Source organism: Vigna unguiculata, chromosome 6 (genome assembly GCF_037176805.1).
Source record: "Vigna unguiculata cultivar grain cowpea cultivar isolate G323 ecotype 2 chromosome 6, ASM3717680v1, whole genome shotgun sequence".
NCBI classification, from domain to species: domain Eukaryota; kingdom Viridiplantae; phylum Streptophyta; class Magnoliopsida; order Fabales; family Fabaceae; genus Vigna; species Vigna unguiculata.
In genome coordinates, this window is record NC_140797.1 from 2,174,509 (window position 1) to 2,186,545 (window position 12,037).

At 34.7% G+C, this 12,037-nt stretch overlaps 1 protein-coding gene across 2 annotated transcripts; it reads right to left on the minus strand.

The window, feature by feature from the left end:
• Nucleotides 1-253: 253 nt before the first annotated feature.
• LOC114187780 (G1/S-specific cyclin-E protein) lies at nucleotides 254-11,710 on the minus strand. 2 transcript variants are annotated; one of them, XM_028076149.2, is made up of 11 exons: nucleotides 11,380-11,710; nucleotides 11,159-11,283; nucleotides 10,167-10,308; nucleotides 9,806-10,087; nucleotides 9,575-9,722; nucleotides 8,790-8,903; nucleotides 7,896-8,648; nucleotides 7,528-7,766; nucleotides 7,365-7,438; nucleotides 977-1,085; nucleotides 254-567 (listed from the first exon to the last, which is right to left on the minus strand). In XM_028076149.2, exons 2-11 carry the CDS (start codon nucleotides 11,212-11,214, stop codon nucleotides 544-546), a joined length of 1,941 nt encoding a protein of 646 aa, XP_027931950.1. In that variant the 5' UTR covers nucleotides 11,215-11,283; nucleotides 11,380-11,710; the 3' UTR covers nucleotides 254-543. The 2 variants fall into 2 exon arrangements, with proteins under 2 accessions (XP_027931950.1, XP_027931949.2); XM_028076148.2 differs by having other exon boundaries at nucleotides 7,896-8,903.
• Nucleotides 11,711-12,037: the final 327 nt, after the last annotated feature.

The following is a 12,037-nucleotide window of genomic DNA, read 5'->3' on the forward strand; positions in this document are numbered from 1 at the left end:
AGTGTGTTTATAGAGTTTAGCAAGTTTAGGTGTGGATTTGAAGCAAAAGTTCGTTTTGATTTGAAAATATTGTCTAAAGCAAGATTTTTTTAGAAACAGATTGATTTAGTATAAATTTTCTTGATTACATAAGTTTTAGTTTAATCCTCGTATTTTTGTTTTTATCCCTTTTTCTTTTTGTTGTTTTTTAAATAATAAATATCATCAAGGAACATTTCTTAAGATGTAAAGTACCAACGTAGTTGGAATGTCATACTCTCCAATTAATACGTTTATATAGAAAAAAAAAAAATATACATCGAGTATAATTTACAAGTGTACTGTACATAATGTACATAATGTAATTTGGACTGTAAAACTCATCAAGACATAGACAAATGTAAGAAAGAAACTCGGAGAACTCTAGGGGGGAGAAGGTAAAATCAAAATTTGTCTATAGAGGAAAAAAATCTTAAATTGCTATTAGCAGTCTATTGAGTTTACCCAAAATGACGTGTTGTGTTGATGTTAGAATCGTCAAAGATAATTTGTTGTCAAATACAATCAAACGTTCTTCTTTTCTTCTGCCTGCAAAGTAAGCGTTAAGGATTATAAAATGTTTGAAATGGTAGTTTATTTCCACACACAGAAGCAACATGAAAGTACCAAGGAATGCCATCAAAGACATTTGGATTTTAAAAGTCTAAAAAAATAAAAATCTTTAATTTCAACAACAAACTAGTATAAGTAACATGGAGCAACGCTCTGACTTGAGGAGAAGCAACTAACTAAATTTCCTAGAAGCAACATGTTACGGATTTGTTTTATGCAATTTCAAACAACCCCAATTTAAAATCATTTAATAAGCCAGTTTTTCTCAAACCTGATATTCAGCTACCCTCTAAAATAAATATCAAATCAGCATGGAATGGGAATTTGAAAAGTCACAAAGCTGATTATACAAGAGTTGCATCACACTCCATTTTAGAGTTCTCACCAACTTTAGTGTCAAACCATTTTTTCCACGATCTCCAGAGTTACCTTGCCGCGATCTTTGGCACGCACGATATAGTCTTCGGATAAACTCCTGTACATGATTATAGATGCTGCATAGGATTACGTCAAATCAAGGTTAGACACATACATTACTTCATTGATTAGTGACTGTTCAGAACTATTAGTGTTGTAGATAATAAAATATCTCAGGGAATATCCTAACAGATCAAAAAATCTTTATTTCTCCAAATTTCCTTATGTCCTATTGTTGGAATCTTGTAGATTTTAGAGTGTTATGTATATAGTAACTAATGATATTAGGATCAATTATATTGATTCTGTAATTTTTTATGTTATTAACCTAAAATACGGTAACTAATTATTCTATAATTTTGTTTTCTCCCTTATAAATTGAATAGCTCTCGATTGTCGTCTAAACACATCATTCTTCATATCTTCTCAACTTAGTATCAAGAGTATAACGAGAAGTGAATTCTAATCCTTATGGAACCACTAATCATAGGTTTACACATTTTAGAAATTGTAAATGTTTTCAGTTTCTGTTTTTTTTCCTATTTTGAGAAGTGAATTCTAATCCTTCCTTTCCTTATGGAACCACTACTCGTAGGTTTAGACATTTTAGAAATTGTAAATGTTTTCGGTTTCTGTTTTTTTTTTTTCCTATTGTTTTGCAAACTCGCACGATCCTGAGTTTGCCTCACCAAGTAGCGAATTGACATGGAGGTCGAATCGGAAGTTGGGTGGATCGAAGCGATTATACGAGCATGTTCGCTGGAGTGGAGGATCGTGTGGTCATGTTGATTTTTCTGGAAGGGTTGTGTTTCGCATATCAGATTCAATGGAGAAGACCCACACAAAGTACGAGCTTCACTATCACCATTGTCGACACCACCATTGCCGCCACCAGCAATTGCCGCCTTTGCACTCCCAACACTCGCCACCATCACGATCAACGGCGATCACCGCCCTCGTAATCTTTGTGCAAGATTGGGGTGTTGCTAGTGGGATATTAAATACACTACTATAAGTTAGTAGAATATTAAATGTATTATTAGAAACTAATAGAATTTGTTCAATGTTGTTAGAAGATTCTAGTGATCTTTTTGTAATTACTAAATAGTGTTAGAGTTTTGTATATATAGAGACTGATATACAATTTTAAATGAATTAATATGAATAAAAATCTTTGTATGGGTTGTGATAATTTGTTTGTGATGGTTTTTCACCTAATAGTGTTGATAAATGTGTGTGTCCTAAATCTGAAAACGGTGAATTTGTCATTATATGTTTAGATGTGGATGCAAGCTAATCTTTGCTACATGGAATGAGATAGTCCCTAGACCTAAGTTGTTTCTAGGATCTAAATTTGAAATGAAAGACATGGGTGAGACAATGAGATTTTAGGTGTTAGAATAAGGAAGGAGATAATATATTACTATCCCAAGAACAATACATTGAGAAACTTCTTAGCAAGTTTGGATGTTATCATTTCAATTTAGTGAGTACCCCTTATGATGCTAAATCTAAATTAAAGAAAAATGTAGGAGAATCCATTTCTCAAACTCAGTATGCCTAGATAATTAGGAACATACTACATTTGATGAGCTTTTCTAGACCAGACATTGCTTATTCGGTAGCTAGACTGAGTAGGTAGACTCAATGTCCTAGTCAGGAACGTTGGAATGCACTTGCAAGGCTTATGACATACTTAAGAAGGTCAATGGATCAGTCAAACAAACAATTATTGCACGATCAACAATGGAATCAGAGCTTGTTGCTCTTGAAATGGTTGGTAGTAAAGATGAGTGCATGAAAAACTTAGCAAACATTCCACTAGGAATGAAACGAACCCCATTTGTATCAATACATTGTGATTGCCAATTGGCAATAGATATAGCCAGAAACAAAAATTACAATGGAAATAACAAACATATACAATTGAGACATAATTTAGTGAAGTAGCTCTTGAAAAGTGCAACAATTTCCATTGACTATGTGAACTTGGAATAGAATCTAACATGTTTTCAGATGAAACCCCTAAGGAGAAACATGATTTTAGAAACATCGAGGAGAATGGGACTCAAGCCACTTGCAAAAAAACCAGTGATGGTAACCCAACCTTTGTTATTTGAGATCCTATAAATAAGGTTCATATGGGTAAAAACAAGTGATTTGTTAGTTCTTCTAGCACTAAAATTGATTTTAAATCAATTTTGTCTAATACAATGGTGTATGTGAAAGTTCTAGATACTGCATCCATGAAAGGTTAAACTTTGTAAATAAAATTAAATGGTGTAAGAATTTTAGTTTAACAAAGTTTTCAATAATTTTCATATCCCTTATGGGTAGGGTATGATTCAAGGCATACACTTGATAAAATCACTTATATGAGTATCAAGTGAGGAAACTTGCATGAGATATTAGCAAGATCTCTAAAGCACTCATGAATATCAAGCACGTGCATGACCTAGTAAGCACAAAACAGCGTTAACAACAAGAATTGGAGGGTATATTGTGATTGATAAACCGCTAACACACATTAAGTGTTTTTGGTTTATATAGCTTATTGTACCAACTATACTGTGTGTTAAATTTCTCAATCTAGGACAGGTTCATATAGCTTGTAATACAAGCTTTGATACATTACATCTTATATGAGACCCATGATTTTCTTCTTTTGTTCTTTCTATCCCCTACCTTTTGTAATATGTCGAGGATTGCTGCAAAAATTGATATTGCAAAAGGTATGTGCTATACTCTACTTCTTTTCTATTCCTTTCCAGAACAATAAATCTCTAAATCAAAAAGCGAGATATGAGCAAGATGTGGCTTATGTATCTTTGTGCGAGATTGGAGGCAACCACACCTCATCCACGCTGCTTGCTTTAGTCCAGATAGCTTCGGTTTCTCCTCAGCCACGAGATCAACAAATAAGCAGTTCCTCCAGTTTTGGGATTTTCTCCGTTAGGGGTGCCTCCTCACACGAAAGATTAGAACGTTGCTCCACTTGTTTTGGGTGACACCACGTTCTTCGTTGTGCGACACAAATTGCTGACTCTATCATTTGCCTACAAACAGAATCACTTCCCTCCTCCAAAACACAGATCTTCTCTCACTTTCTCAACTTCTCTCCTTTTTATTTCTTCTCTTATATTGTGAGTTATTACTCTTACAGAGTTTATCTCGCTAGTTCTGTGTTCCTTGGAAATATCTGAAAAGTTATTGTTATATCCTTGGGGATCTGCGCAATACACCACAAATAAATCCTTAAACGCACTGAATATACATGCCTCAGCAAGTCCATTTTATTCGTGTTTTCATCAGCATTTACAACAGCTATCGCCAACGCCCCCCGCCTCGCTACCTTCGTAGTCGCCCTCACTGCCCTCTATTCTTCTTCTACTCCTTTTTCTCTCCCCACATTTGTTGGTTTTGCTCTTCTATGTTATGCCTAGCTTCTATTTAGAATTTGAAGAGAAAAAATAGCATGACAATTTTTTATGAATTTATAAATTTATTAGTTTTATACATGTGCTTTTTATGAACTATGAACCCATTTTATGAATTATGTATGAATTATTTTTATCATTTATATTATTTTTAATAATACATAATTTTATGAACCCATTTTACGATTTTTGTCTTCTTTCTGATCCACTTACAATCCTTGGATTTGACAAGATTGCTCTTTCCTATTGAAATTCACTATTCACCATCGATATAATCACCATCAACGACCACCATCAGCATCACATGGCGTGCAATGACAAACCCTAGCAATGACTCCTCTGACAAATGATTCACCTTATGCCCTCGAACCCTACTTGCAACTTTTTATTTTCCATCACCACCTTTGTCGCACACGACAACTCATTCAATGAACTTTCTAGCAAGTCCTTTTGTAGTTGCAATTAGACTTGCCCTACTATGCTAGTTATGGATATGTATTCCTCCTTCCATTACAACATCACCATTGGCTAGTTATTCTTTGTTGGGTTGGTTATTCTCTATCTACATGTTTTTAACACTCTTTGGTTGTTTGCCTCCTATCCGAGGCTAATCCATGACCACTCCAAAACCTAATGCTTCTATGATTCATCAACTTTGTCATTGCCCTACTATTACTAACAAGTTGAAAAGTAGTAATTATGATTCTTAGGCCTGAGGGTCAAGATTATCTTGACCATCTCAACTAAATGAAGTAAAATTAATGTTCAACTTTGTGGGATTATCAAGTATACTACCTCTATTAAACATAAATTTTTACACCCATGACTTGTATTAATAGCTACCAATTGTCTCCAAGGATTTTTTTTTTTTTTTTTTGTGGACCTTTCTCCCAAAACCACATTCATTATTCTAGTGCCACGTATGGCCAACCAACCCACGCCCAAGTCGCCTCCTACCGCGTGGTTGTGGCTCCATCCTAGTTTGTTTGGTGATCTCATCTAGTTTTCCCTCTTCTTAGGTTATCTTATTGTTTTCCAGCTTTCTAGAAAAATAAAATAAAATCTTCCAACACAATATTAACCTCCAAAACAGATTCTTTTGTCTTTTCTAACCATATTGTAAGTATTGAGAAGATAGACGAGTATAACTATTTCACATGGGTTTCCGAAATCAAGTCATGGTTACGTAGGTTAAGTTACAAATCCCATCTCATTATCACTTCTAAATTCGTTCCAACACAAATTGAGAACAATGGATAAAGATTGTTGCTCAACCCTATAGCACCACTATTCACACCTCACTCAAATCTACTTTTCGTCTCCACGATATATGTTGTTCATTTAGGAGTGAGGGTCATGCTTGTTATACCAAAGGCACACATTTGATGACAGTTCTTGCACCATGGTATTTCTTAACAGTTCTTGCACCATGACATTTTGATGGTCCTATGTCTGCATATCTTAGGCGGCTTCATGTTGCCTTACGTGATTTTAATGAGCTCCCATCAGCAGTGAACCCTATTATGACTTCAGCATCACTTACGCTCCTCTATATTTCTCAAAAAATAAACACTAGGACAAATACTTCTTTTGCAAGGGAAACACTGCATCGCAGAGTAATAATTATGTATGCTCTCACAATTAATTTAAAAATCATCCAAAATGTGAACATTGTCATCGATTTGGATATATAATTGATGTGTTGAAAGTTGCAAGGAAAACACCCTCAAACCCCCTCGTTCAGATAATATTGCTCAAATATCTACTGCTAAGCTATATGTTGCTCCTACATTACCGGCTGACCAATTTCTAGTAATGTTTGAGGACTTTCTCAAATGGTGTGTGACACACCAACCAATCCACTAGTAACATTGGTTTGATGGCACACATTGGTATTTCATTTTTTTATCACTCTCAATCTCCTTCCCTTAGCCCTTGGATCATTGACTCTAGTACAATTGATCACAATTTTGGTAATCATTATCTTTTCTCCACCTTTACTATTGTTGTCAATGTGTGTTTATAACTGCTAGAAATATTTCACAAACACAAACTTGTAACTTTGGTACTGCCCAACATTTCAATCCCTTAACTTTGGTACTACATCAAGTGCAAAATAATAATGCAGAGCAAGTGTACTAGTCACATGTGAGATAATATGGCTAAAGCAACTCATTAAAGAGCTTTTAAGAAAGTTTCCAAAATGCACATTGTGTGTGAGACAACTAGATAATGCTTTCGACATCAGTTCTAATCTTGTCTTTCAAGAAGGGACCAAATATATTGAGGAGAATTGTTATTTCATATGAGAAAAACTCGAGTTTCGGGATAACACCACTAGATTTGTCAACTCTAGTGAATATAGTTGACTGACATATTCACCAAGTCTCTAAGAGGACCAATGATTGATTATATTTGCAGCAAGCTACACATGTTCAATTTATATGCTCTAGCTTGTGCGAGTGTAATAATTATATAATCTTGTATGGTGAATAATGTCTAGCTTAGATAATTATAATATATATATATATATATATATTAGAAATGCTTTTATTTATTTCTCACTCATCTTTGTAATTACAAGATATCAAGTCTCCTCTATTTATTATATTGATTTTTATTTTAAATGTAAACAAAGCACCTGTGTTGTCTGAGAAACACATGGTTTCGGCTTAATGTTTTCTCTTTCCTAGAGTTTAACAAAGTACACATACACAATATTTACAATTGACCATCAACACCTTATTCTTAAAATTAAAATTGATCATTGGCCAAAATTAATGACAACCACAATTGCTCAACACAAGTTTACCAACCTCTGTCCTTAAAGCTATAATGCATAATTCGACTATCACACGACCAACATTTTACTTGAAATGTCATTTTATGTTCTTTTATTTTGAAAACAGAACATTGTACCTTAGTCGATGCCTATTGCAGGCTGTGAAGAAGGCAACAAACCCATAGACTATGCTCTTGAGAGCACGGAAAATCTGGAAAAGGAAAAAGAAAAATATACCAAATTAGGATAGTCTTTAATGAAACCACTGACATCCAAAATAATATTGTAATGCCTTAAAACCTGGGAAAAAAGATCATTCCAAAGAGTTCGCCACATGGATACTTCAGAGGCAGTCACTGTAGCTTCAGAAGTTGCTGCAAACTGAAAAATGCTACTAAAAAACTGCCACAACTTTCCAAGTATATTAAAAATGTACAAACATGTTGAGGGCAAAAATCTGAATGTCATCAGGATGAGACGAACAGGAGCATATAGTAATTCCCAGAGAACCCAAAATAAAGGATATAAGATACATGTAGCTGCAGTACATACAAAAAAGGTAAATGGAGGCAGTTAGTAGAATATCAGATGACAATTTATGTTGCTAAAAGGAAGTATAAAGTTAACAAATAACAGACAGTACCAGAAAACTAAAACGTATGACTTACCGATGTTCCAAACAACATTGAACAGAAACCAAAAAGGTGAAAATAGTAGCTCCAGTACATTTCCCACTATATCAAAAGAAGTATCAACTACTAGCCAAATAACAGAAAAGATGCTTTCAGCTATGTCAAACAAAAACTTCAAGCTTGGGAGAAGAAATCCAAAAATCTCCACCAGTGATTCTACAAGAGGTTGAACAAGAACTGAAAAGAATGACCTCATAGCATGTGAAAAGGCAAGAAACCACCTAACAGCCTTTTGGAAGTTATGTAGAAACAGCATTGTCCCTAAGTATTTGACCCTTGAAACCATCTCCCAAGTTTCAATCCAATCAAAAAGAGGACCACATATACGAGATGCAGTTGCCTTAAGAACAGGAACATTTTTGTATAAATCGTAGAATCCAATGAGAACAGTAACAAATGATATCAAAACATATAAAAGTCTTGCAAGTGGGCACATCCAAGGACGATAAAGATTGCATAACACTGGATATGACTGAAGGAAGATGACCCAAGATGGAAGACCAGCCTCCAACAAAGTAAGCAATCGCAGATCAGATACAATGACTTCCCGTAATTTAAATGGGAGGTCGTGATCATCAAACCTAAATAACAGTAGAACATCCCTATATTGTGTTGCTTTATCTGCATCATCTTGAGTGGTTTCAACTGAATCATCTTGAGTGACTTCAGCTGTATCATCAGAAAAGCAGCTAGAGGTCTGAGAATAATCCAATGAGTCATCAATTTCACCTGCAGAGTAGCTATCAGCTTCAACTCCAGCACTCAAGGAATTCATTAATTTTCGTCTCTTATTAGGTTCAGAAGGAGGAGGTGTGTGTAACATTTCTGTTGTGTCTTCTATATCAGCAGAACATACAGCAACATTGGTACCTAACATATCTTCAACAGTGACATTTCTGCAGACATTATTATTGTCCCCGTCGTCATCATCATCAACAGATACAACACCAGAAAAATCTTCACTGGCATCATAAAATATTTCCCCTGTTAAAGTTGCAGACAAAGAAGTAATGTTCATTGAAAACCCATTCGTTCAGAATTTAAAAAATTTCTATAGCCTTTAGTTGCTATAATGTAAGTTAGACTGTGAAACCTTTCAGAATTAGGCTATGTGTGCTGGAAGTTGATAGCCACAACAAAACAAGGGTTTATAAAAAGAATGAAAGGATGAGCATGGGGGATAAAGGGTTATGATAGAGTTTAAAAAGCCAGGAATGGAAAAGGTTAAAAGCTTTTAATGAAAGTGTCACTATTCATACCCACCACCTCAGAAAAGGAAAAAGAAGATTGGATGCTTAGAGAGAAGATTATCTGGGGATGAGATCCTTCCTTTCCCTTTAATTCTTAAATTTCTTACCATTCAAACAAGTTAATATCTCGGCACTACTATCAACACAACCTAAGTGTTATGTAACTTACAGCAATTTTCTATCATATGAGTGAGTGCATGTGCAAGACATGCATGCATGCATGTCTTCCGACACATAAGTATATTTCTACTTGCATGAAATACAAATAGGTGCATGCATCTCTTTATACATTACTATATTCCTACTCACATGAAATACAAATGCTACAGCCATAAAGGCTATCCTAAATTCATATGCATTATGCACACTAGGTAAGAAAAAAATTATGAGAATCCAAATTACCACCTGAGGCAGAATCCAGGCGTTCTTTTAGAAGCATCTGCTCAGAAGGGGTTCCTGAGAACCATGAAGACATGCACCTTGCAGCTTGAGCAATATTATCAAATTCCCATCTTTTCATCAGTTTAGCTTCTATAGCCAGTGATGTATCGGTCTGTAAAACAAATGAAAAAATCAATACATGAAATTGTGTGGAATCTAATGAGAAAATAAAAAGAAACATGCCAAAGAGAGTACCTGAAGCTCATTATAGTAGTTGATACCACGAACACTAGACCATGCAACTTCAAATATGATAAAACCATAGAGAGTTCTATGCAGCTCACTGCTCAATTGTAAAGAATTCCTTAAGTTTTTCACAGGCAACAAAACTCTCTTCCTTGATAACACCACTGCTTCAATCAATGATAACCATCTCATAAGTTTCTTTGGATTGCTTGAGCTTGATTGAGGACAAACTTCTTTGCCTTCGTTCCTCTCTCTTCTAGCTTTGGAATATGCAAAGGGAGATAGCCTTGACTGCAAAAACATACTTATATAATTCATATTCAAAGACAACAACTACTTGAAAATCACTTTAAATAATGAGTTTACAAACCTTAGTAACCATTAATTGCCAAATGTGTATGCCCCGTGAACCAAGGTCACTCAACCATGGTCTATTGTCAACCAAAATATACATTTTTTTGCTATCATTTGCGAGGAAAAGGCTAAGATCTGCAAAATAAGATTGCAAGTCTCTGCAGAATACACATCACGAAGAAGAAATAAATCAGCATTAGAAAAACAGAAAAACAAAACAACTCTTCTAACCCAGCATAGTTGATCAATTAAAATACAGCAGATAACAACCACCCAGCTGTGACAAATGTTCTTGGATAGCCAAAGAAAACTTTTAAATGCTGAATCATTAAGTTGCTATAACTAAAGGTTGAGGAGAAGCAATAACAGTTGTACCACATTTTCCAATTGTTCTACACGATATATATTTGAAGATAATGTAAAAGGTGACTTGCAATATGACAATCTAAAAGCAGTAAGAACTGAAAATTACATAAAGAACTTCGCCAAAAACATTCCTGATTCATTTGCATCTTCAGAAACCATAAAAATGCAGGTAAACTGGCAACAGAGTTCAGAACATCACGATATTTTTCTTTAGAAGATCAGGAATACCATTTGCAGTTGACTGTAAAACTGCATCAGTGAACTCAAATTTCATACACAAATGTATCCAAAAATAAATAAAAAAAGAAGCACAACGCTGTGCAGAGCTCATGATCATGAAAGAACCAACAAAATTTAATTTAAAAATTCAAAAGGAGAGGGCGTGGAAGTAATACTTTTTCTCAGATATAATAATTAATAAATTAAGCGGGGAGAAAAACAAACCCATCATGCCTCATCGAATAAAATTCAACCCCTTTCACGCGAAAAATAAACAAATAAATACATTCAATCCAGCATCAATTTAACAACAGAAGAAATTCGTTAATCATGTGATAAAATATACAACAAACCATGATCGCACATCATCAGAACTAACCGTGAATACTAAAAGAAGAAAAAGAAAGAAAGAAGAAGACATACCCAATTTGCAAACTCGTAAGAGAAAAAATGCAGCGTCCATGGTCACCTTTCCCCATTAAGATAAACAACACCCCCCAACCCCTTCTTATCACCAAAACCTTCTTCTCCAGATTTCTCACTAGCACCTGCTCCAATTAACAGAAAGAAAAAAAAAAACCATTAATTCTTGATAATCATTCTCTTAATTTCCCTTAAAAGAAAAAGAGGCGTAGAAAGAGGACCAGAGGAATGGGTGTTCCATGAAAACGAAAAAGAACGAAAGGCAGTGGAACCCGGAGCGAGTAACTTCATAACAAAGAATATATAAGATAAGGAAAAAAAAAAAGAGAAACCCGAAAGAGTTAGAGGTTGGGAGAAGAATGCATGTATGCTCGTTTGTAACCAATTTTTCTGATGGCGATGAGGCTAATTAATTTGTAATCAATTTGGTTCACCGTTGATTCACCGTATAGAGAGAGGAGAATTAGAGAGAGAAAGTAGTTGAACTCGTCAAGAGCACGTTCCTTGTGTTTTCTACTTTCTTTCTTTCTTTCTTTTTGTGTGGATGCTTTGTTTGTTAGTGCTGTTATTAAAACCTTAAAAATAGGAAGAGGGCGAGAATTTAGTGCTTTTGTTTGGATATTATGGCTTTTCACATCGCGCGTGTTATTCGGACAGATTTGGGCTGCACCAAAATTATTTCTACGGCCATCAAAAACATTTATTACTTTTGTTACGAGGTTATGATTCCTCGGAATAGTAAATTTTATATAATTAAGAAATTACTTTTAAACATGTATTAGAAACATGTTTGATTAACTTATTTACACTTTTATGAATTCTAATTAGTAAGCTAAACTTACCTTATACAATGGAGGGATCTAATCCTTTTGCAAATAA

Coding starts and splice junctions, on each gene's coding strand:
- LOC114187780 (XM_028076148.2), bottom strand. CDS start 11,214: ATGGGGAAAGGTGACCATGGACGCTGCATTTTTTCTCTTACGAGTTTG. Junction 10,309..11,158: donor CTTACGAGTTTGCAAATTGG/GTATGTCTTCTT, acceptor TGTATTCTGCAG/AGACTTGCAATCTTATTTTG. Junction 1,086..7,364: donor TGCAATAGGCATCGACTAAG/GTACAATGTTCT, acceptor AATCCTATGCAG/CATCTATAATCATGTACAGG.